The sequence below is a fragment of the Spea bombifrons genome, chromosome 1, assembly GCF_027358695.1.
Source record: "Spea bombifrons isolate aSpeBom1 chromosome 1, aSpeBom1.2.pri, whole genome shotgun sequence".
Classification (NCBI taxonomy): domain Eukaryota; kingdom Metazoa; phylum Chordata; class Amphibia; order Anura; family Pelobatidae; genus Spea; species Spea bombifrons.
Window position 1 is genome coordinate 70,315,328 of NC_071087.1, and position 26,449 is coordinate 70,341,776.

Consider the following 26,449-nt stretch of genomic DNA (forward strand, 5'->3'; position numbering starts at 1 on the left):
CTGCCTGACACACATATCTTCATGAATCTTCTTCCTTAATTGGGGATGCCAGATATATTTTGCTAGGAAATATTGTTCACTCTTGGCTCACAGTACTATCCTCAGCAACTTCAAAGACAGGCGTGGTGAGATGCTCGGTCATAACTTTCCTTGATCCGGTCTTATCTATCGTGAATGTTTGTTAGTTCTTTTTATATTTTCGGATCGCATTTTTGTATTAACACATGTGATTCTTCCTGCCGTGTTAACTCATAACATATCACGCCAACCGGTTGTGGTACCACTTTGCTAGAATATTCTTGCAATATGATATTTCTTTTTCATTCTTTGGGAACAAACATGTATCTAACCAGTGTGGAAAACACCTGTTTTACTCTTGTGTATGCTGTACTTGAATAAACAGTCTTTAAAAACAAATAAAATGCCTTAAGTTTTACACAATTTTTCATTTTGATACATAAATATGTAGCCAATAGATCATGGATGTGGAAAATGAAATGTGACGTGGAACTGCTGAATATTCACGTTTTATCACCTTACACCAGAATTACTCTTTATATAGCCCCAAAAATGACTTCATCCAGAACTTTTGTTGATTAGGAGTAGTCAACGAAAAAGGATACTTGTAATGTAGTTGAAAAAGTTTTCATACTGGAAGTTTCCCTGTTGGCAAATCTTGTTTATAGCTTTCAGGAAAAGGTTCTCGCATTTCGGCCAATCATACTGAAGTAACACAATTACGTGACCCAACGCAATATCATCACGATTATCAGCAAAAGCTCTAAGCTAATGGAAGGGGGAAAAAAAAAAAAGACTTTCAGAAAAACAAAACAATCACTAGGTTAGATGTCCAGAACACCCATCTCATTGCCTTCAGTGTCCTATAAAAATAAACTGCTTTTGAAAAATAATATTTCCGGCAACCCTCATGGCGCTATTACAACAATGTTTCATTTTATATTCCTTTTCAAATTCATTTTGTGTCTGTATATACAATATAACTGCCTTGTATGCAATGTGCTCACCTTTAAACATGCTAGCATCAGCTGGAGGCAATAAGGCATTATGAATTTGCTTGTACATGGTAAAAACTTCAGATCAGAACCTAAGATGTAAAGGACATAATATATAAAAAAATGTTTGAGATGCCTTAGTAGAGTAGAGTAACAGAGAGTAACACACAAATCCCCCAAACACCAGTTTTACATGAGATGGGCCATACATGTTCAAGGAAGTGAATAAATAGAACACAATCTTTTATACAAAATATGAATTTCCTGAAGTCTAAGGGCTGCAATATGAAGAAAAATGTACAAATCACGTACGCTAACCTTTTCTGAACTTGGGTTTCACTTTGGGCATTTCATCACGTGTCTTTGAGAAATCTTTTGCAGGAGGCACTATATAATTCATTAACTCCAGGACTTTTTCACATGTCAACTGTATGAAGGCAAATAAAGTGAGACAAATTAGAAAAAATTATATGGGACAATAAGTAATCCTTTAAGGGCTGCTTTGTGCATATACCCATACTAAATTTATGTAGCATATCCAGTTTAGTCAGGGACCGGACCCTGCGTTGACACTTCTATTACTGGGACCACTTTGCTCAAGACCTTACCCACTCAGTTATACTTTCATTAGATACTACATCAGACTTGTGTAGTATCACAGAGCGTGTGTATATATTGTGAATATAGGCACTCTTATTATATAATGTTGCTGCAACCCAAAAACAGCCTTCAAATACACCATTGAGGGTGCACAAAAAACAAATTTACTTATTCGTAAGAACAAATAACTTTATACATCGCCAGGATTGATCAATCTCCAAAGAAACATACGCAACAAAAAAGCAACATAGTATAGACACGTTAGTAAAATTCAGGCTGTATCCTATTGTATCCCTGTTGTGTGACAGTGACATATACCAGGAGCTGTAAATTCATACCTAAAGTACATGTGTGGGGAAAAAACACACACAAAAAAAATACTACTGCAAGCTTTGAAAAAAGTGCTGGTGGTAAACTGCGTCCATGCAAAGAGTTAAAATACCAGCATTTGAAATATCCTGGGGGGTCTAGTTTTCAAAAATATATGGTTTTATAGGGCACACTGAAATGGCCAAGCTCAAAGATGTACCAAATAGGACATGGGCAGTGGATCAGCAAACATCAAAATGTAACATTGAAAAATGCGCATGCCCCAAATGTGGCCTTTTTGCCCCCAAACAGCCAGGCAAACCCATTCATGTGGGGTATCACTGTACTAATGAGATGTTGCTGAGCACATATAGAGGAGTTTTATGACAGACATATACCAGGACCTGATAATTCATACCTGAAGTAAAATGTGTGTTAAAAAAACCCACAAATGACTACCACAAAGTTTGACAAAGACTGGTGGTAGAATTTGTGCGCGGAAAGTGTTAAAATACTCGCATTTGAATTACCCTGGGGTGTCTAGTTTTCAAAAATATATGGTTTGATGGGGTAAATTGCATTTGCCGGCTCCAAAGATACCTGAAATAGCAGATGGGGTGGGGGGGTTATCAGCTTACATTCTGGATACTTGTCTTTAGTCTGCTTACATGTGCCAAGAGTAGATGTGTAAAGTCAGTGTGTAAAGTGAGTCCCATACAATGAAAACAAGTTCAGAGTTCTCCATGTGTTTTGCGCTATTCAGTGATGACCAACATGTTTCGCTGTGTGCAGCTTCCTCCAAGGACGGAGTGTAATGTTCTTTTCTGCCTTCCTTTATACTGTGCTCATACTACAGCCTCTTGTTAAACCTTTGGTGGACTTTATTATAGAATGCCGACTTGTGGCAAACCCCACCAAAATAACCTGGCTACAGAACAAACCCTCTAGGCTACTATATAATACAAACAAATATTTCCATACATGAAAAAAAGAAAAAAAAATAGCAACAAAGCATGAAAAACATCAATTTAAAAACTAATAAAAATGGGTATCTCAAAAGTTTTCTTATGGGGAGTTTATTAATGATCAATATAACACCATTGCCATAGTATAACAACGTTGCCAACGAATTTCATTATCGATTAATTGAATCGATTATTATCGATTATAAAATGAGGGTTTTTTCAAAGCAAACGCTCTGAAAAATACCCCTCATTATATAATCCATTTGAGTGACTCACAGCAGCAGCTCCTACTTACCAGTCCCTCCCTGTAATCACTGTGACAACTGGCCCCGCCCCCTTCCTTCTCCCAGAAGGCCAGAACCACATGGCTGTGACACTCATCTAACTGTAAGTATAAAATTAATATTTGGGCTACTGAAAGTTAGGGGAGGTGGGGGTTAATTTAGGGGCAGTTATGGTTAATGGGGTGCTTAGGGTTAATTTAGGGGATGCTGTGGTTAATGGGGTGTTTAGGGTTAATTTAATGATGAGGACTGAGGGTTAATTTGATTAATTTAATAAAGTTAACTTAAGGTGCAGTTAGAGATAAAGGGGAATCTAAATCCTGGGGGCCGTGAAGATTAACCCAGTACTTATTTATAAAAGTATGGTGTCAGTGTGATGCGAACGGGTCTGTGACTCTATGAGGGGACTATGAGATATTGGGCATATCTGGGGAGGACAGAGTGACATCTGGGGGTATAACGCATATGCATTATATAAGGCATATGTGGGGAGGGCAGTGTGGCATGTCTGGGGAGGATGGAGTGGTGCATCAGGGTGTATAAGGCATATCTGGGGCCACAGTGGCATATCTGGGGGTAGAGTGGAGTGGCATATGTGGGGAGGGCAGCGTGGCATGTCTGGGAGGCAGTGTGGCATGTCTGGGGAGGATGGAGTGGTGTATCAGGGGGTATAAGGCGTATCAGGCACAGTGGCATATGTGGGGGTGGAGTGGCATATGTGGGAGGCAGCGTGGAGTGGTATATGTGGGAGGCAGCGTGGTATATGTGGGAGGCAGCGTGGAGTGGTATATGTGGGAGGCAGCGTGGAGTGGTATATGTGGGAGGCAGCGTGGAGTGGTATATGTGGGAGGCAGCGTGGCGTGGTATATGTGGGAGGCAGCGTGGAGTAGCATATGTGGGAGGCAGCGTGGAGTGGTATATGTGGGAGGCAGCGTGGAGTGGCATTTGTGGGAGGCAGCGTGGAGTGGCATTTGTGGGAGGCAGCGTGGAGTGGCATATGTGGGAGGCAGCGTGGCAAGCCTGGGCTCAAATGTGCATCAATTGGGGGGCCTGGTTGGGAAATAAAGACAAGAAATGCATTTTATCAAAGTTTTTTTTTTTATTCTGCTGTGTCCTCCTATTTGTCACTCTGCCCCCCCAGATATGCCTTAACCCCCCCCAGACTTAGATGAATGCATAGACGGGTCACCCATGCGTCAGACTCCCTGGTGTCAAGTGGGGCAGCCGATGTAGGCATAGACTGCCTCTGCTGCCCATTAGTTCTGCCAGGGCTTCTATGACTGAGCACCGGAAGGTCATGTCACGCCAGTGCTCCGTCGGAAGTGCCGGCAGCAGCGGAGGTTGTCTGTGCGCATTGCGTTAACCGGCTGCCAGAGGAGGATCCAGGTTCCCTACAGCACTGCGGGGATCTGGATCTTAAGTCTTGTAGCCAGACTAAGACAACCTCAAATATAAGACAAGGGTCTCGTCTTATAATTGAGCAAATACGGAATATACTGAGTGCTGATATCTTTGAGCCAGGATCATAGGGCTCATTTAAATGTGAGTGTTACTCCAAGAGGGATACACTATTGATACATCCTAAATTTTACCAACGTGTTTATACTATGTTGCTTTTATTTTTTTGTTGCATATGTATCATTGGAGATTGATCAATCCCAGCAGTATCACAAAATATACCGTATTGGCCCGAATATAGGCCGCACTTTTTCCCCCCACTTTAAGTCTTTAAAGTGGGGGTGCGGCCTATATTCGGGGTCTAGCGCCCGACGCCCGGGACATGCAGTCCCGGGCGCCGGGCAGGCAGCGGGGTTAGGATACAGATCCCCCGCAGCGGTGCAGGGGACCTGTATCCTACTCTCTGATACGCTCAGACAGCCTCCCGTGCCAGCACTTCCCACGGGGGGGGGGGGGAGTACCGGCACGGGAGGTTGTCTAAGCGCATTGCACGGACGTTCACCGGCAGCGGCGATGCGCCGTTGCCGGTGAACGTGCGCACGATGCATTCTAACCCCCCCGACTTACCAGGGCAGACTCCCGGGTGTCTTGCAGGGCCGGCGGAAGACATCTACGCAATACGCGTATACAACTTCCGGTGCCGGCACTGGGAGTTGTATACACGATGTGCATAGATGTCCCCCTCAGGCCCCGTAAGACACCCGGGAGTCTGCTCTGGTAAGTCGGGGGGGGGACAGAGTGGCAGCATATCGCGGGGAGGACGGAGTGGCAGCGTATCTCGAGGGGGGGGGAGGACAGAGTGGCAGCGTATCTCGAGGGGGGGGGGGGACAGAGTGGCAGCGTATCTCGAGGGGGGGAGGACAGAGTGGCAGCATATCTCGGGGAGGGGGAGAGGACAGAGTGGCAGCATATCTCGGAGGGGGAGGACAGAGTGGCAGCATGTTTTTTGGTGCTTTTTTAAAGAGAAAAACTTTTTCTTTAAAAAAGCACCAAACTTTTAGGGTGCGGCCTATATACGGGGGCGGCCTATATCCGAGCCAATACGGTATATACTTTTGTTTAATTTTCAGTTAAATATACAATAGTAATACATTTAAGATGGTGGTAATTTCTAAAATCTGGTCAGCATCATTTGCATTCTACAGAACTTAAGGAAAAAAGGGCCCCATTTTTGTTACCATTCATTCTTCAAGCTATGACCAGAAAAGTTAACTAAGAGCTGTGTACCCTGTACTCTCCAAGGGCAAAGTGACAAGACGCCTGCTGGATCAGAGCTCTTTGGTGCTCCAGCGCTCCCTGACTCAAAATCTGTTGTGTGGGAGGGAGAGGACTTTGCAATGCAGCCATGTGGTGCAAACTTGTGATTGCCTTCTTATGTTGCCCCTATGCAAACAAAGCAAGATCAACGCATATTTAGTATGTGGACATATAAAATGTAAAGATTAGCAATTGTTCACTAAACAGGTATACGCCTTCAATATCACATAAATCTACCATTTAGTAGGAATTTGTGAAGATAAAACTACCACATATATCCATGTACCCACTTATACCAGTGGGTCTCTAGATGGGTAAACTTAATTAACAAGCTGCTATACCTGATATATGACCATATCTGTGAGGAAGATCCTTAACCATAGCCAAGTGTCTGTCTTCCATGGTAAGCAAATCCTGGAGAACTCTAAACATTGAGAGAACAAAATAGCTTATCATAAAAAACAACTTCCCTTTGCCAGTGGGCAGGTACAGTTTAGGGCTTGATTTCAAAACTCATGCAACCTGTTTCATAGAATCTCTCTCTTTACCTTTGTCAAGAACCTCGCAGGAATGCAGGAGGTCCCAACACTCTCTTGCGATCTTGAAGCACTCCAGCACTTCATTTGGGTTAGAAAGACCACTCTTATTAACCACAACATGCCGATTTCGACCTTTGCCAGAAAGTTCTTCGTCGTCTGAGCTCTGCAAGGAAGAAAAAGTGCTGCCTTTGAAAATACTAAATGCAGGGTTTTATATACCTACATGCTATGTTTGATGCATGTGTGTGTAGCACTGGTTATTGTATGTTTATTTTTTTAAGAAAAAAAAATAAACACCTAAAAAAAATTATATGCCATGGAGAGAGACTCCTTTAAAACACTGAGTGCAGTGAAGGAAAAAATAGTTGATCCCCTGCTGATTTTGTACGTTTGCCCACTGACATGATCAGTCTATAGTTTGAATGGTAGATTATTCAGTAAGAGACAGAATAACAAAAAAATCCAGAATAATGCATTTCAAATACATTTTAAATGGATTTGCATTTTACTCAGTCAAATAAGTATTTGATCCCCTATCAGCAAGATGTCTGGCTCCCGAGAGTCTTTTATACAGGTAACAAGCTGATATTAGGAGCACTCTTAAAGGGAGTGCTCCTAATCTCATCTTGGTACGAGTATAAAAGACACCTGTCCACAGAAGCAATCAATCATATGCCAAGACCTAAGAGCTGTCCAAAGATGTCAGGGACAAGATTGTAAACCTATACAAAGCTGGATGAAAGTGTTGTGATCAGATGAGACCAAAATCGAGCTATCTGGCATCAACTCAACATGTTTGGAAGACGAGGAATGCTGCCTATGACCCCAAGAACACCATCCCCACTGTCAAACATGGAGCTGGAAACATTAGGCTTTGGGGGTGTTTTGGTGTTTTCTGCTAAGGGGACAGTAAACTTTACCACATCAAAGGGACGATGGATGGGGCCATGTACCCTCAAATCTTCGGTGAGAGCCTCCTTCCCTGCCAGGGCATTGAAAATGGGTCATGGATGGGTATTCCAGCATGACAATGACCCAAACACGTCCAAGGCAACAAGAGTGGCTCAAGAAGAAGCACATTAAGTTCCTGGAGTGGCCTAGCCAGTCTCCAGACATTAATCCCATAGAAAGGCTGTCGAGGGAACTGAAGGTTCGAGTTGTCAAATGTCAGCCTCGAAACCTTAATGACTTGGAGAGGATTTGCAGACGAGTGGGACAAAATCCCTCCTGAGATGCATGCAAACCTGGTGGTCAACTACAAGGAACGTCTGACATCTGATTGCCAACAAGGTTTTTGCCACCAAGTACTAAGTCGTATTTTGCAACGGGGTCGAATGATTTGCGTCAAAACAAGCAATTTACTTATTTGAAATACGTTATTCTGGATATTTTTGTTGTTGTTCTGTCTCTCACTGTTCAAATAAACCTACCATAAAAATTATAGACTGATCATGTCTTCGTCAGTGGGCAAACGTACAAAATCAGCAGGGGATCAAATACATTTTTCCTTCACTGTATCAAAACATAACTATTTTATATGGATGTCAACAAAGGCTAGTAGTTTGTTTGTACAACCTACTGCCTTCCCTTTCAACCAGGAAATGATATAAAGCTTAGCAATTGTTCACTAAACTGATTTATATCAGATCAGCTACAAGACAATTCTTTCAAAATAACCCATCATTTTCCCAACCTAGTGAAGAATCTTTAGTTCCAAAATATGTAGACCTTTTAGTTGTAACTTATAACACAAATTACCATAGCTTTTTCCCTGCCCTCAGCAAGTTTTCTCTTTTTGTGAATATGTTTGCCTGGATTGAGTTCAACCTCACTGCAGATATTGCATATGTCTTCCAAGAGAACAACCGGCACTTGGCTTGAAGTGTTTGGTCCTTTAATGAAAAAAACTGGTTACATTACAATACAATGAGAACAGACATGTGATCTGACACATAGATCTAAAAACACTGTGGGGAAAAAAACAATGCATTTCTTTTCTTGTAAATTAAGTGTTGTTCAATAGGAGACAGGTATTCGAGACTGGCAACCTCTGCTTGCTTAACCCCTTAAGGCTGTTTTTATGGTTTGTACCGTGTCCAAGGATGTTTTAACACTTTTGTCGTGCCTGTGTTTAGCTGTAAAATCTCTCCTCACCCATTTAGTGTACCTACACAAGTTATCTAAATTCCTATAATAATAAAAAAAGATGAAAATTTGAAGGAAAAAAAAACAAACATTCTCACTTTTATTTGAAAAATCTTTTACTTATCCAAAAAAGCTAATGAAAAAATCTGCTAAAAAGACTGTTTGTCCTGACTTTAGAAATACCCAATGTTCTTACACACAAATTGTACTTCAGGTATGAATTTATAGCTCCTGCTACATGTCACTTTCAAACACCCCAATATGTGCTCAGCAACATCTCCCGAGTACAATGATACCCTGCATTGGTTTGTCGGGTTGTTGAGGTAGAATTCGACCTTTGGGAAGGGCACATTTTTTCCAACTTGGAAGTTTAACATCTAAACTACTGCCCACATGTTCTAAGTGGGCCACCTTTGAAGTTGGCCAATTCAATTTACCCCATCAAAACATAATTTTAAAAACTAGACACCCCAGGGTATTTCAAATGGCGGTATTTTAACCCTAATCTTTTGATTACAGTGATACCACCCATATGGGAAGTGTGCCCCTCCCCACATCACCATTTGGGTCAGCCTGTGCCTATGCCCTATCTTCGACCACTCCAATTTACCCCAATTTAAAATTAGACACCCCTGTAGACATCCCTATTTGTAATACTTTTATTAACTCCTTCCATGTCAAGATTTTTGGGAAGAGACAACGCTAATTTTAGCACTTGCTAATATACTCTATTTTAGGACTTTTTTTTCTTCATTTTGCCGGAACTGGATGGCGCCCCTGATGGTGACAGCACAGCATAATTTTTAAATGTTACATTTGTTTTTCCATATTTGTTTAAAAATATTTTACTAATCACATTGTGATTAGAAATCTGGGCTTAACTGTTTAACTGTTTAATATTGTATATGTTTTTATATATTTTCTTTATGTAATAAAATAATATATTTTATAAATAAGCAAGGGCTTGTGTAAACATTAGCAATTTGTATATTCTCAATTAATGAGTTTGTGTGGCAACTAAACTCATAACAGGATACATGTTTTTCCTCAGTTATTCATGTGTAGACACATTTTACTCATATCCCGTTACAAGTAACCAGTAGGTACCCACCTTGAAAGAGTGACGGCTGGATGCCGTTGATGTACTGGTAAACATTCTTAAAGAAGATAAGGGTAGCAGAATAGACAACCTGATTTTTATACTTTGCATGGGCCTCATTCTCAAAATTGCTGATATATCTGCATATTTCTTTCACACGATGAAATAGGTCACTAAAGTTCCTGAAAGAATAAAACAATGCATTCCAACAGAACACAGAATTTTAAACTATATTTATATATTAATAATGATAAAAAGTGTCATCTTCACATCTACTTTTCTTTAACCCCTTCAGTACCTAGGGTTTCTAGTAACTCAAATACTGTACATTTTGCCATTTTTACAATATGTGGGTTTAATTAAGACTCCCCCCTCAGTGTTGTATGTACCCACACAATCTTCCCCCCCCCAAAATAGGGCTAGTATGAAGAAAAAGAGAAGTATACCGCACATTTTTTTTTTTTTTTTTTAGAGGGTCACATCCATGCCTTACATAATACCCTATAGGGTAGTAGTATTTTTTTTTTTACTACTTATGGTTTAACGGCTTTTGGGGTAGTGAATGAGGGTGGGGTTGTAGTGGTTACATGTAATGCTAGGGGCAAATGGGATATAAGGGTTTTTTCCTTTATCAAAATGACATCACAGAGCTCACTGTATGGTTGAACTTGTTTTCCCTTGTTAGAAGAGAAAGAAGCATAGTTTCTCAATCTCCCACCTGGGACCACCCCGCACAGATCACACGATCGCCAAGCGCTGTATGAAGATCAGGACTTAACCGGTACATCCTATTGGCCTTTATTAGATGAATTTTTTTAGGACGAACTGGTGCATGTATACAGTATGGAAAGGGTTAAACAAAAGCAGGCATACCACTTGTCATGCAAAAACGGTCAGGTGACGACCAATGATGTGCCTGGCACATAATTTCATTAAACAAGCTTAGAAAGTGATCTATGGTCACTTTCTTCGCTTAAATGGTGTTGCTGTAATGCCTCAATGTCGAGGCATTCAGCAACACCGAGATCAGCATCAGGGGTCATGTCTGGTCCCTCCCCGGGGTGTCAACATCCGCAATACACTGTATGGAGGCGGACGCCGTTTTAAAAGGCCGTCGATTGCCTCCTAAACGTCAATGGTGCAGCTGAAATGCCTCGATCACGAGGCATTCAGCGACACCGAACACTCACCCCAGGACGCTCGAGAGCGGTCACAACTGCAAGTGATTTTGGCACTCGCATGATGGTGGCGCGTCCTTTAAAAAAAAAAAAAATATATATATATATATATATATAAATAACATATATAACATATATTATAACATATAATAAGTTTGAAAAGATCGCCAGAGGGTCTCTTGCAGTTCGAATACAGGTACTGCATTCAACCATGCAAGTCAAATATATATACACATACACACACACACACACACACACACACACACACACACACCGTATTTGCTCGATTATAAGACTATGTTTTTTTCCAGCGCAAATGCTCTGAAAAATCCCCCTCGCCTTATAATCAGGGTTGTCTTGTAATCAGACTTCAACTAGGTCTGACTATGAGACTAAGATCCAGATCTCCCGCAGCGATGCAGGGGACCTGGACCCCCCCCCCCACACACTTACCGGTACCTCTGAGTCCCCGGTGCACAACTCCCACTGCAGCCGGGAGGAGGTGCGTTTAGCAGCGGGGGTTTTCTGCGTCCATCGCGAAGACCTTCCCGGCTGTCAGAGATCAGAGTTCCCCGTGATCTCAGACAGCCGGGGAAGGTCTGCACGAAGGAGGCAGACAACCCCCACTGCTGACCGCACCTCCTTCCCGGCTGCAGCGGAAGTTGCCTACGCGAATCGCGTAGAGCTCTACATGCTGCCCGGAACACGCACCGGGGACTCAGAGGCTCCGGTAAGTTTGGAGGAGGGAGGGGGAGGGAGTGTTAAATGGGGGGCATAAGGCATTTCTGGAGGCAGAGTGCTCTGTGAAATGCCTTTTAACCCCCTTAATGCCACTCTGCCTTTAGAAATGCCTTTTAACCCTCTATACGCCACTCTGCCTCCTGAATTGCCTTATACCTCCCTATATGCCACTCTGCCCCATAATATGCCTTTTGACCCCCCTATGTGCCACTCTGCCTCCAGAATTGCCTTATACCCCTATATGCCACTCTGGCATTTAGGGGGTTAAAAGGCATATTATGGGGCAGAGTGGCATATAGGGAGGTATAAGGCAATTCTGGAGGCAGAGTGGCACATAGGGGGTCAAAAGGCATATCATGGGGCACAGTGGCATTTAGAGGGTTAAAAGGCATATCATGGGGCACAGTGGCATCTAGGGGGTATAAGCCATTTCTGGGGCAGATGTGCATAACTGGGGGGGGCAGATGTGCATAACTGGGGGGGCAGGTTGAAAAAGAAAAAAAAAAAGGTTATAAAAACAAAATATTTTTCTCAATCATAGCTTTTATTAAAAAAAATTGTTCACATAGTTTACATGAAATAACATTTACTGGTAAAGCTTTTTTCCTATAGGGTCGTCTTATATTCAGGCTCTTTTTTCATAAATTTTCAGATTTGGGGGGTCGTCTTATAATTGAGCTCTACACGCTGCCCGGTGCTTAGGCCGGGCACTCAGAGGTACCGGTAAGTGTGTGTGTGTGGGGGGGGCAGGAGGATCCAGGTCCCCTGCATCGCTGCGGGGGATCTGGATCTTGGTCTCATAGTCAGACCTAGTTGAGGTCTGATTAAAAAAAGACCCCGATTATAAGACGAGGGGGATTTTTCAGAGCATTCAGGAGGTGTTGCTGAACACATATTGGAGTCTTGTTTGAAAGTGATGTATACCAGGAGCTGTAAATCCATACCTGAAGCACAATTTTAGTGATAAAAAAAAAAAGAAAAAAAAAAACACAAACACACACAAAATAAGTTACTACCACAAAGCTTGACACAGGGTGGTAGTAGAAGTAACAAAAATAGTTTTTTTCATCAGCTTTTTTGAGTAAAAGCTTTTTCAAATAAAAGTGAGAAAAGGTGTGGCGGAGGGTTTCCAGTTTTTCATCGTATTTTATTATTTTTTGATCGCCTCCTAAACTCTTTTAAAACGGACATCCGCCACCGCATGGCGGATGTTGATGCCCCAGGGAGGGGCCAGACATGGCCCCTGATGACGATCAAACAAGGCATTACAGCAACACCGTTTAAGCGAAGAAAGTGATCATAGATCACTTTCTAAGCTTGTTTTATGTAATAACGTGCCAGGGACGTCATTGGTCGTCACCTGGACGGTTTTTGCGTGACATGCCTGACACGTCAATGGACGTTAACCCCTTCAATCCCCTATAGACGTACCGGGACGTCCAAAAAACACCTATGGACGTCCCGGTACGTCCAGCCCTTCGTGCAGCGTCAGGGACACATTGCTGTAAGCTGTTACATTGCTAACTGCCCGATCACGCAGTTTCAAACGCGCGATCGGGCATTCCCTTCCGGGTTGCGTCACTGCTGACGTAACCCGGAAGGCCATCGGAGGACAGGATATCCCCTGCGAGACACTGTGAGGACCTGCATAGAGATCACAGTGTGATCGGTGCAGGGGGATAGCAGGGAGGGGAGTGAGAAACCATTTCTCTCACTCCCCCTCCCGTCCTGAAACAGAAAAAAAAAAAAAAGTTAATTTATTTAAGGAATAATATTAAAAAAAATTATAATGTGAGCTGTGATGTCATTGTGACATCTCTGGCATGTTCAGGAGGTCCCTAGGAGGACCTCTAACCATTTCTGTGTAAAAAAAAATCTATAAAAAATACAAAAAAATAAATAAATTAAAAAAATTATTAAAAAACCTTACTTCCCATTGCCCTAGCATAACATCTAGCCAGTATAACCCTTCTGCCCCCGTTCACAACCCCCAAACCCGTTAAGCCATAGGCATAAAAATTACACAAAATTGTACACCTTATAGTATGCTCCCTGGTGCTGGGAATGTCTGGAAAATCTATATAAATTAGGTATTACTGAAATTAGGACACCTGAATTGATAAACTTGGAGGGGATTTTCCATCACTTTACCTAATTTTGTGAGGATTCAGAGGGAAAACGTAAAAAAAATTAGTTTTTTTTCTAATCTTAGCTAGTCTTTACTAAATTTATCATTCTAAATTTTCAGCTAATCATCCAACTATGGTATCAAACGAAAGCTCTATCTCTCCTTGAAAAAACAATATATAGTTCACATGGGTACACTATTCACAGGAAAGGAGAATAATCGCTAAACCGACATACCGCAAAAATGGCAAAATTGCTCCGGGCTTTGAGGTACCAAAAACCCCTGGGATTGAAGGGGTTAAGGGGTTAAAAAATAAATACAACCTTACCTTGTTCCCTTATCCATTTGCCATTCACATCTCATTCCAACTACTGACAGAATTTTAAATAATCTTTCCCAGGAGTCTAAAATCTGTGAAGATTTCTCAGAAAGACCTTCAATGACGTATTTTTGGGAGCTACGTTTTGAAGGTGATAAAAGATCAGCTGTTTCTTGCGTGCCTGCATAGAGATATGAAAACACATAATGAAACACAATTTTGCTTTTTAGTTGCATGTTATTTTAAATAACTGGTTACATGCATCATAGTAAGTAAAAACGCTTAAAATTATACAGTCATGAGATACGCTCAGACACAATTACCTTGATGCTGACCCTCTGTCTGTGGAGAACGAGTTACATAGTTTATATAAAACTCTGCAGCTTTGTTGAGGTATTTATAGAGTAAACCGACTGGCAGGCGCACATCAAGGTTGTTAATAATGAGAGGCAGAACATCACAAACTGTCAATGAAAATAAGGATAGAAAAAAGAAAAAACTTAAGACAGGTAAATTTATTTTATCTCTTTGCTACAGAAAATGTCTTGATTACCACTCAACATACATACATACATATGCCATTAAGTCCACCATGACTTTTAAAAGGCCAGAAAATTGCCTTTTCTGAAAGTTTTACTCCTTATTAATAAGAATATGTAGAGTACCAACAAAAAGGCTTAATATCTGCACCACCAGAATTTCATAGAAGAAGCAATCCTTGGAGAACATGTATCCAAGAAGCCAGTGAGGTATTTAACAGGGTTGCCACACTGGGTACTACCTTTTGTGCAGACCCAAACATCATGCACACAAACCGCTTCCCTCCAAAACAAATATGTATTGCCCATACTATACTGGCATCTCTGTGGTGTTAAGACAACAGAGGGAATGGAGATCTGTACTCTTGAAGCACAGATCTCTGATTTAATTATTCCAAATGTTACATAGTTAATTAGGTAGAATTAACAAAAGGAATATATAGTCTATCAAGTTCAACCATTTCACAAACCTACCTTCTCTGAACTTCCAGTATGTCCTTTTTGTACTGGTGCCCAGAAACTGCACTGCTAGATGTGGTCTTAACAACTTATATGTTTTATATCTTAACCTACATGTCAGCATCTTAATTTACTCAGCAACAGCTACCCGAGATTGTGTACAGTTGCACAGTCCATTTTCAATAACACCAAACCCTTTTCCCCATAGATTATTTACCAAACACACAAGCATTAAGAGTAAAATTAGCAATTTTGTTTTTCTTACCCTAATGCATAATTTTACATCTGCCTACATTAAAAAACATCTGCTAAATAACTGCCAATTTTTCCATTTTTGTCTAAATTCATTTGCAGAGAAATTACATCCTGCTCAGACTGTATTATAATTCTGTGTCATTCGCAAAAAATAAGACTTCCAGTACCTGGATAAATTAAAAAGAATTGCCAAGAACAAAACCCTGAGGCGCTCCACTTAAAACCTTTGTCCAGCTGGAAAATGTGCCATTTAGAACCATGCTCTGTAGTCTTTCAACCAGATCCCTATACAACTATAATTTTTTTCCTTTTTCTGTATTTCATAAACACGCACAAATTATACATCTTTTTGCTCTGGCGAATAAGACCTTCTTTTAACATAATAGAAATACATAAAACATAATTAGCGATAATAGATAAAAAAAAAAAATTATAAAGTTTTGGAATCATGCTTACATTTTCTTCTATACTGGAAGTGCCAAGTAAAACAAATGCCCAATTTATCGTATTTGCTCGATTATAAGACAAGGTTTACATGTTAGCATGTATGGTTGGTTGGTTGGTCGGCCGGCCGTGTTAGTGTCCCCCTATATGCCACTCTGTCCTATGATATGCCTTTTAACCCCCTTTATGCCAGAGTGGCATATAGGGGTATAAGGCATTTCTTGAGGCAGAGTGGCATATAGTGGGGTACAGCCTAGAGGACTGCACTGGGAGGCGGGTCCCGCGGAGCGGAACACCCACATTGCGGGAGCAGGATTAAAATCCGCGGGAGCGGGCGGGAGCGGGATTAAAAAAGTAGTCCCGCGCAGGGCTCTAGTACAGCCTGGGGGTACAGTGGCAAGCCTGGGGGCAGATGTGCATAACTGGGGGGGCAGATTGGCAAATAAAAGAAATTAAATATTTCTCAATCATAGCTTGTATTAAAAATGAAAAAATAGTTTACATGAATTAATATTTACTAGTAAAACTTTTTTCCTATAGGGTCGTCTTTTTATCAGGCTTTTTTTCCTACTTCCTGAGCAGTATGGCTCATGATCCGTTTGAGGACCACTCATACATTTTTATTTTTTTATTTTTTTTTTTAAACAAAAAATTTTGGAAGGAGAAGAAACTCTTTTTCTCTGTCTCCTAGGGAAAGTCTAGGTTGTCGATAGACAAGTCAGGATGTACATGTATATCCTAATAGGCTTCTGAAAGGGTTAACTACAGATGCTTCTAGAAAAATCGATCTATTGTCAAAATGAACAACATGTGTATAGGAAGGAGTCTATTGCACTTACCAAACAACTTTCTAAAACAGTTTACAGGAGACTCTTGGTCTTCAATACTCTCAGCTTCTAACAATGTTTCACCCAAACTAACCTGGAATAAGAACATCAGAATGATGAACCACAAGAAACAATACATAGTACAGTAAGTAAAACTTAAGCCAAAACTCAAAGAATCCTGCACAATTCTTATTGCTCATGTGTACTGGATTGGAAGGGAGACATTAATGGAGGGCAACAAACAACGGACTCCAAGACTCTTCTACCGAACTTGGCATCATCCAGACCAGAAGGCTGTAGGCAATAAAGATTGATGAAAACATGGACAGACTTCCAAACTGCAGCTTTGCAAACCTGCTCAATAGGCACTCCAGCTGCCTCAGCCCAAGATGTCGCAACTGCCCGGGTGGAATGAGCCCTGAGACCAGAGGGAGGTTCTTTACCAGCAGCTTCGTGAGCTAGAGAAATAGTGGAAATTAGCCATCTAGCTACAGAGGACCTCAAAACGCTAAGACCTCCGGAAAAGGAGACAAACTTGAAGATCTTCTCCATAGAGCAGTCTTCTGTAGATAAACTTCCAGGCACCTGCATACATCCAGGCAATGGAGCCGGCGTTCTCTCTTATTACAGGGGTGAGGACAGAAGACAGAAAGGACCACATCCTGATGATAACGGAAAGGTGACATGACCTTAGGAAGAAATTCTGGAGGCATACACAAAACTATCCTATCCTCAAAGACCTGAAGATAAGGCTTCAAAACGGATAGAGACTGGATCTCGGCTGCTCTTCTAGTTGATGTTAAAGCTACTAACAGGACCACCATCCAGGTCAGAATTTTGATCCCAGGCGCCAGGTCGCTATGGCGACAGAGAATTTTGTCCTGGCGCCTAGGTTGTCAGCCTCTTACATCCACAATTTTTTCAGGATGTAAGAGGCTGAGTCACCACACGGGGGCGCTGCTGCTGCTGTCTGCCCAGGAGTCTGGGCAGACAGCACAGCCACTCAGAGCCCGCCCCCGAGCCTGAGATCAGTCCCACAGAGCGATTCTGTAGGCTGAAAACGCGGTTGCTGCAAAACCAGCAATCGTGTTTTCAGCTGCCACAGGCAGCTTCAGGGAAGGGGGTTGTGTGTTGATTGGGTCCCCACACAAGTGTGGGGACCTGACACAACACCCCCCTGCTGCCTGATCGTTCCATGAGAGCGACAGTGCAGCGTTAACCCCTTCAATGCCGCGATCGCGGCATTTAGGGGTTAATTCCCGTTTTGTATGGGGCTCTGCTGCTGGTGGTCTGCCTGGAAGCTGGTGGTCTGCCTGGAAGCTGGTGGTCTGCCTGGAAGCAGGCAGACCAGCAACAGCAAAAACGAGCCCCCACAAGCCCTTTGATGATTCCTGTAGGCATGGAAGCCTACAGCAGTCATCAGAGACCCCCCCTGCAATGGCTGGTCTATAGAGCAGCAATTGAGTCCCAGCTGCCAGAGGCAGCTTCAGGGACAGGGGAGAGGCTTCTTCGGTCTCCACATGAGTGTGGACACCAGCCCCAACACCCCCCTGCTGCCTGATCGCTCCCTGAGAGCAACAGTGCAGCGTTAACCCCTTCAATGCCACAACTGTGTATGACACATTTGTGGCATTGCAGGGGTTAACATTTGTCCCCACAAGCTTGTGGGGACTAAATATCAGTCAATGCTGTGCTCCAATGGAACATCAGCATCGAAAGAGTTAAAAAAAAAAAAAAAACAGCACTGACCTGAAAGTCCAGGGTGCTTCCAGGTGAAACGCTGTGAGTTTAGTAAGTGGGCTGATGATGATCAGATCACTCCTGACCAACTATTAGTTTAAAAAAAAATCCTGGTCCTAACTTTTTTACCTGGCGCCTAGATTCACAACAAATTTGTCAAGCCCTGTATTAGAGAGGCTCGAAAGGTGGAGAAGTGAGGCTAGATATGACCAAATTCAAGACCCAGGAGGTCATCAGAGGCCTCTTGAATGGATGAAGTCTCGAGATGGCTTTCATGAAGCGAGATATCCAAGGATGTGTGGCTAACTCTTCAGTTGATAGAGAGCTTAGAGCTGCCGCATGGACCTTCAGGGTAGCAGGAGACAAACCTTTATGGAAACCAGCTAGGAGGAACTCTAGGATGTTGTTGATAGAGACAACAGCCCCCTGGAGCTGTCTGCTAGAATACCAGGAGGAGAAGGACTTGTGGATTTTCTCATGCCAGAGATCAGTAACTTGCTTCCGGCTCTTCATCAGGTCTCAGCTACCTCTTCAGAGAGACCAGCCTGAATCAATCCTTCCCTCTCAGGAGCCATGCTGACAAACTGAAGTAGGCGGGATTTGAGTGGAGGACAAGCCCTTGATGAAGCAGGTCCGGTTTGTACTCCAACGTCATCGGGGGCTCTATGGACAGACAGATCAAATCCGGGAACCAAATCCTTTTGGGCCAGTCGGGAGCTGTCAGAATCACCTGACATCTGTCCCTCCTGACTTTCCGGAGAACTCTGGCGATGAGAGGAAGAGGGGGAAATGAGGACACTGAGCGCCAGGGAAGAAACCGGAAGTACGTCAGAGGGAAGACCTGCCGGAACCGTTGGCAGAATGCAATGGAGTCCCGGCGTCCTGAAACAAGCTAGCACGCCCAAGTGCTGCAAAAGGTAGGTGTGCTAGAGTCCCCCCGTGGACTTTGCAAAATAACTCTTTCCCTACTCAGGCAAAACGATCCTTCCAAGCGCTTGCCTGCTACCCAAAGCAGGACGGCAGCGCCGGATCGAAGAGCTCTTCCACAAGCTCACCAAAATAACAAACGGGGGATGCTGCGCCTACCCGGAATAGGGCAGGAACGAACTGTGGGTAAAGGGGGAGGTTCTGGGGGTTTATTCTTTCCTGCCCTATTCAGATAGGGTTATCGCCTGTGCTTACATTTTCTGCTACTTAAATATTAAATAATGAAGTTTAAAAGCTCTAGCGGGTGTACTGTATTTAAGAACACCATTAGCCTGGTCTTTAATCAAAGTACATAAAAAGTGCTCCTACTACCAATGTTTCAACAGATGCATCATTCCTTACCCCATGTTGCATCACAGTCTCTGGGAAACGATTAAGCAATAAAAGCAGCATTTCAGCTCGTTCCAGTGTATTAAAACATTGTTCCGTAGCTTTCAGTAACATTTCACACTGCACTCTGCCAGGAAGAGCTTCAAACAGGCCTGTAATATCAAATGAACTACTATTAAATGCACAGAACATTAAATGCTTAATTCCCACATGAAGCTTGTCAAACATTCGATAAGTCTATAAAACAAGGGGTTAAAACGAGATCTGTATATTTGCAAGTAAAAGCCACTGTCTGCCCTAACATTTTATTTTGTAGGTATGAGTCAGTGGTAACAAGTAAAACTTAAAATAAGGATGTGGGGTATTTCCGTAATCAGGAGACGCAGCTAAACAATTTTGGCCGGGTTTCTCTGCCGTAACACATACCCTGCGCAAAAACAGTGTTGGTGAAAAAGAGCACAGGAAATAATTTCTGCGGACATGCAGACAACTTTGACAGTGATTGATGGCCAAATAGTTGCATTAAGAATGCCCAAATACCTGCTTGTCTACGGCTTTGTAAAGAATAATGTACACCTTATAGTATGTCCCCTATAAGTGCTGGGAAAGTATGGAAATTCTATATAAATTGGGTATTTCTGAAATCAGGACACTTGAATTGATAAACTTGGAGGGTTTTTTTTTTTTAATTTTCACTCAAATTGTTTACGTTTTCAGCTAATTCTCTAACTATGGTATCAAAAGAAAGCTCTCTCCTTGAAAACATATATAGTTTCCACAAGTACACTATTCGCAGGAAAGAGGAATAATTTCCCTCCACCCACTACCTGAATTCTCCATCACCGTTAACAACACGACTATCTCTCCTACTAACCAGGCCCGATGCCTTGGGGTCATACTCGACTAACCTTTCTTTCATCCCTCACATTCAGTCCCTCACCAGATCCTGCTTGCACCTAAAAAAACATCTCTCGTATCCACCCATTTCTTACCCAAAAATCCACAAACACTTTGGTTCATTCACTTATTTCCCGTCTTGACTACTGCAACACTCTTCTGATTGGCATTCCACTGTCTCGACTCTCTCCTCTACAGTCTGTCCTAAATGCCGCTGCTAGGCTTATCTTCCTTGTACGTTGCTCCTCTTCTGCTTCCCCACTCTGTGAAACCCTCCACTGGCTCCCAATTACCTTTAGAATCAAATTGAAAATCCTGGTACTGACAATTAAGGCCATCCACAACACTGTTCCTCCATACACCTCCGCCCTTATAAGCAAACACTCTCCTACTCCTCACTTATGACCTCTTCCTTTTCCCGTCTAAAAGATTTCACTCGAGCTGCCCCATATGTCTGGAATCTACTCCCAACGAACCTTCAGCTTTCACCCTCCCTCCCAACATTCAAGAAACATCTCAAAACCCACTTCTTCAGAAGAGCATACCATCTTAGCCGCTAGACCTCCATTGTTATTGATACAACCACCACACTACCTCTCACCAGTCTCTGCGCCTTATGTTTGTCACCCCATTCCCTCAAGATTGTAAACTTGTGAGCAGGGCTCTCTCCACCTAACTTATCGGTTTGTCTTTGTCAATTCTTGTCATACCCTTTAAATTTATGTGTTGTATTAAGTACTGCGTTAACTGTTGGCGCTATATAAATAAAAGATAATATATAAACTGAACCGTCATACGGCAAACATGGCAAAATTGCTCCGGGACTTGAGGTACCAAAAACCCAATTGGACTGAAGAGGTTAATTCTCTTCATACTTATACCTAATATCAGTGTCTGTTTTATTTCTTGTATACCTCGCAAGCGGTGCTTTAATTTGTATTATAATTTAAGCCTTCTGGCTTGTCTGGTGTGTAGATGAGTGTTTAATAATACTTCTACTACCCCTTAAATTTAAGTGGAAGGGTTTCCATCACCTTTTACCCACCATAACTTATGTAATAGTATTTCTTAGCTACCCCAAGCCTCATACTATTAAGCCAGTATCACAACCTCATGCTGACGAGTCCCATGAAGGACGAAACAGCTGTCCATGAGTGGTGATCTGGCTATTGTACCTCTTCCTGAGTTTTGTCTAAAGGCTGTCTTGTACAGCGGGCAATTACTTTCAAGGAATCCATGTATAAAGTGGATATAGAGGCAAAGGTGATAATTGTTAACCTTGTTTGCATGTGCCTACCCAGAATCCCTTGTGGTTGTGAAAGCACCATGAGATTTCTGAGGGAAAAGCAAGCCTTCTGGCTTGTCTGGTGTGTGTGTAGATGCGTGTTTAATAATACTTCTACTACCCCTTTTACCCACCATAACTAATGTAATGGTATTATAATTACAAAATAACTGCTGTAACAAGGGTGGGCTACATGAGCATAAAATATTATCTAGGCTAACATAAATATTTTAAAATAAGTGTTAAACCAATGCCCTGTGCTTAACTATTTTTTTTAGCCCTTTACTTTATTATATGTTATTGAGAAAAGTGGCAGAATTTGAGGATTACAAATGCATTCTTGGATCTTATGGCTCCACTCCTCAGAGTCTAGCTCATAGCATATACAGCACTTAACCTAGGGGCCCTGCAGGAATGTTTTCACTGAGGGTCCACTAGAAAAAGCCACTAAGCATCTAGCGTGTTGAAACTTAGTTAAGCAGCAGAAATACTTAACCCCTTCAGGACCGGGTTTTTAATACTAAGGTGGCGCTAAAAGACCGGAGCCGTTTGTGTTTTTGCTATGTCTTTCTTTAACTGTAATTTCTCTCTTCTCAATTAATGCACCCACACAAATCATATATTGTTTTTTTCAAGCACAAGTAGGACTTTCATTTGAAACCATATTAAGATGGGTAGTACATTGTTTTGTTTGAAATAAATGCGAAAAGGTGGGGGGGGGAATAAAAAAAAACAAAAAAAACATTTTTTTAACAGTTTTGTATACATACAAATTGTACATACATTGAACCAATGGGAAAAAATTATCCAAAATATACTCATTAACTTGTCCTGATTTGGAAACCACCCAATATGTCCAGGATTTTCATCTGTTTTGACCAGTATAGGGCAAATATTGCAAGGCATGCATCACATTTTTAAAATGTAATTTTTTTTCAAATTTGGCATGGTAGGCTAATAACTGCAATAGTTGTCACAGATACTGATTATCCCCCAAAAATTCTGTTTATGAACAGTAGATAAGTCAAGGTGTACAACTAGGGTAATTTTGACACTTTTCAAACAGGGATTTTATCACCAATTCCTGCCAAATTTTGAGGTATTTTTATATTTTTGTGGGTTTTTTTGCATATATTGCAATGTTGCTTTAGATTTCATATTATATTTTGTATTGAATATGTGCAACTGCAGAAAAAAAAACAAATTGTGTTCACCAACATCCTACGGTTCCAACAAGGCCTCACATGCATGGTTCATGCATTTTTTGAGGAAGCTATGAGGGCAAAACTGGAACATGCGCATTTTAGTTTTCAAATTTGGAATTTTCAGAAATTGGTTTAGTGGGCCCATATCCCATTTGGGAAATTTTGGAAGCCCCCCCCACACAGTAAATTACCCCATAAAAGTATATATCTATGAACAGTAGACAAGTCAAGGTGTTCAACTAGGGTAATTTTGACAGTTTTCAGGCAGCTATTTCTTCACTGATATCTGGCAAATTTCACAGGGAAATTATTTTATTGCATTTTTAAACGCATAAATTTCAATGTTGCATTGAATTTCTTGCACACCATAAGTGCAACAGTGGAAGAAAACGCCACATTTTGTTCACCAACATCCCCTGATTACCAACAAGGCCTCACATGCATGGTTCATGCATTTTTTGAGGAAGCTATGAGGCCAAAACTGGAAAATGCGCAAGTTTTTAGAAATTGGTTTGCTGGGCCCATATCCCACTTGGGACATTTTGGAAGCCCCCCGAATTTAAAATTACCCCGTATATGTTTATGAACAGTAGACAAGTCAAGGTGTTCAACTAGGGTAATTTTGACAGTTTAGGCCACCGACATTGATCAGGGAGACCGATCAATAATTGGCAACTTAAAATGTCACCGACAAGTGATCAGGTAATTATGTGGGGTTTTTTATTATTTTTTTTTTCCACAATTACCCTAGATGACCCCTCTCTCTAAGGCAGGGTCATCCAGGGGCCAGGAGTGATCTGATCTGATCAGCCAACTAAACTCACTTTGACCTGGAAGCACCACAAGCTTGCGGGGACAAATGTTAACCCCTGCAATGCCGCGATTGTGTCATACACATCGCGGCATTGAAGGAGTTAACGCTGCACTGTCGCTCTCATGGAGCGATCTGGCAGCAGGGGAGGGTTGGGGTTGGTCTCCACATTATGGAGACCGAAGAACCCTCTCCCCCTGTCCCTGAAGCTGGGACGCAATTGCTGGTCTATAGACCAGCGATTGCAGGGACGAGTCTCTCTGATCACTCCTGTAGGCTTCCATGCCTACAGGAGTGATGAAAGGGCTTGTGGGGCTCGTTTTTGCTGTTGCTGGTCTGTCTGGGCTTCCAGGCAGACCACCAGCAGCAGAGCCCTGTACAAAACGGAAATTAACCCCTAAAATGCCGCGACATTAAAGGGGTTAACGCTGCACTTTCGCTCTCATGGAGCGATCAGGCAGCAGGGGGGTGTTGTGTCAGGTCCCCAAACTTGTGTGGGGACCCAATCAACACTCAACCCCCTTTCCTGAAGCTGCCTGTGGCAGCTGAAAACACGATTGCTGGTTTTCTTGCAATTGCGTTTTCAGCCTACAGAATCACTCCGTGGGAGTGATCGCGGGCTCGGAGTGGCTGTGCTGGTCTTCCCAGACATCTGGGCAGACAGCTGCAGCAGCGCCCCCGCGATCACCAAATATAATAAAAAGTAACAAATCTGATAAGCTATGCTTTCATATACAAACACCTAATCACAACATATAAACAGAGGAATCAAATGAATAGTTAACAGACTTTACAAGAAACATGGATTCAATCATGCTTGTTGATTCACCACTATTTTAGCGACCAGAGAACATACAGAAGTTATAAGCCAGAACATACTTCTTAAAAACTGTGTCTGCTTATCCTGGGAGTCATTCCGGAGAGCAGCTGTAATTATGCCAATTTCCCTCCAGACTACTGGCTGGTCTGGAAAATTCACAAACCTTTATTTAATAAAAATAAAAAAAATTAACATACGAAAAAACAAAACAACATTTCTATGAAGAGGAGAAACTAAATTTGTTCTAATGTCATTTTAAGGTGCTCCAACCAGAAAATGTGCTTATGAAATAAGTGGCTCTATCACATATAGATTATTTATTGTTTTATATAACGCCATCAAATTCCATAGCGCTGTACAATGGGTGGACAGGACATAAGTAGTATGTAACATAACAATTTGACTTACCGAGACAACAGGTGATGAGGGCCCTGCTAAAACGAGCTTACAATCTAGCTCTCCAGAGCTCCTTGATGCAAAAATGAATCAAAGCATTTTCATCTTACATCAACACGCTATTGATTTAATAGAGAGCGGTAAATCACACAATGTCACCACTTTGCATATTTAAGTGGTTATGAAAAGATGTTTAGTATTTAACAAATGTCTTTGTGGTGTTACTTAAAGGGGGGAGCATAAACTATACTGCTTTATACAGTAACGCAAGTAAGCACGGACAAAAACCTGATTTATCTTATTTTGTTTTAATAAACTTCATTCATCTGCATATATTGAGGCTAATATCGCTGTCAGTTATGACATATTTTAGGTGACAGCCTGCACAGTTACCACACTGAAGAGATTAAGAATAGAAAAACAAAAATTTAGGTCACTGCTACTTACATATCATATAGCAGCCTCCCAGCTGACGCTGTGCGTTCTGAGTTTCTTTCAATACTGTACATCTCATACTGCAATTAAATAAAGTCAACCACAATTCTTAAAGTAAATATGCAAAACTTAAAACGAGGCTAACATCAGTCTTTACTTTCTAAACATAGAAAAGAAAATTAATGTAGACCACTTCTAAGTATGTCAGCCTGCAGAGCACCTATGGACCAAACTTTTCAAGAAAGGGCATGTTAGCCTATCAAGCAGACACAGAGAGAAGACATACCATTTAAAACAGTTATTTACATAACAGAACTAATCACAATAAAATATACTGTTTTGTAATTTTATTTTCTTTACAGTTTAATATCACATAGAACAATGTAATTTTTCCTAAAGCACCTGCCTGCTTTTGTATCAAATGACAACTGCCCCCATGAAAAATGAAAGATCTTTATAATCTGCCTCAACGCAAGAAAAGAAATACTCCCACCCCACCAATACACCTAAACAACAGCATTGCACAATGAGAAAACATAACCATACACTCAGAACAGCACTTAAAAGCACGAGTCACTCTAGAACACCTGAATATTGAAGTCTTGCGGATACAGTGTGCGTGCGGTAATGAGCCACGCTCTAGCCGCACAGGTATCCTCCAACACCAGCTCGCGAGCCCTCCGCACCAAAAACTCACAATCCCCGAGACCCGCCATGACCGAAACCGCCAACACAGACGCGCTTTACTAGACGTCACTAGAGAAACACAGACGCTTCACGCGTGCGCACATAGCTGTTACGCAGACCCTATAGTCTCGCGGAGTGCGATGTGTACATACGCATCCCATTCATCTTGCGTAGTCTTGGTGTGTACAAACACGCTGATATGTCAACATAAGCTTATACGCTCCAGCAAGAGTTTTGGATTTCACTCTGCGTTGCATTTCCGATAACATCAAAAACAGGAAAAGGGAAACGTCGCAA

The 26,449-nt window shown here is 41.9% G+C and overlaps 1 protein-coding gene across 2 annotated transcripts in view; it reads right to left on the reverse strand.

The window, feature by feature from the left end:
• The window catches only part of INTS10 (integrator complex subunit 10), a 30,606-nt gene extending 4,381 nt beyond the window's left edge, over nucleotides 1-26,225 (reverse strand). Inside the window, exons 1-15 of one of the 2 annotated variants that reach the window (XM_053463349.1) lie at nucleotides 26,053-26,225; nucleotides 25,478-25,545; nucleotides 24,694-24,797; nucleotides 19,629-19,768; nucleotides 16,572-16,653; nucleotides 14,359-14,499; nucleotides 14,045-14,216; nucleotides 9,682-9,851; nucleotides 8,184-8,317; nucleotides 6,435-6,588; nucleotides 6,228-6,310; nucleotides 5,857-6,012; nucleotides 1,332-1,440; nucleotides 1,026-1,105; nucleotides 624-786 (exon numbers count right to left, since the gene is read on the reverse strand). In XM_053463349.1, coding sequence (XP_053319324.1) covers nucleotides 624-786; nucleotides 1,026-1,105; nucleotides 1,332-1,440; nucleotides 5,857-6,012; nucleotides 6,228-6,310; nucleotides 6,435-6,588; nucleotides 8,184-8,317; nucleotides 9,682-9,851; nucleotides 14,045-14,216; nucleotides 14,359-14,499; nucleotides 16,572-16,653; nucleotides 19,629-19,768; nucleotides 24,694-24,797; nucleotides 25,478-25,545; nucleotides 26,053-26,181 — 1,885 coding nt within the window. In that variant the 5' untranslated portion in view covers nucleotides 26,182-26,225. The remainder of the gene's footprint in view (nucleotides 1-623; nucleotides 787-1,025; nucleotides 1,106-1,331; nucleotides 1,441-5,856; nucleotides 6,013-6,227; nucleotides 6,311-6,434; nucleotides 6,589-8,183; nucleotides 8,318-9,681; nucleotides 9,852-14,044; nucleotides 14,217-14,358; nucleotides 14,500-16,571; nucleotides 16,654-19,628; nucleotides 19,769-24,693; nucleotides 24,798-25,477; nucleotides 25,546-26,052) is intronic. The other variant, XM_053463354.1, reaches the window with a different exon arrangement.
• Nucleotides 26,226-26,449: the final 224 nt, after the last annotated feature.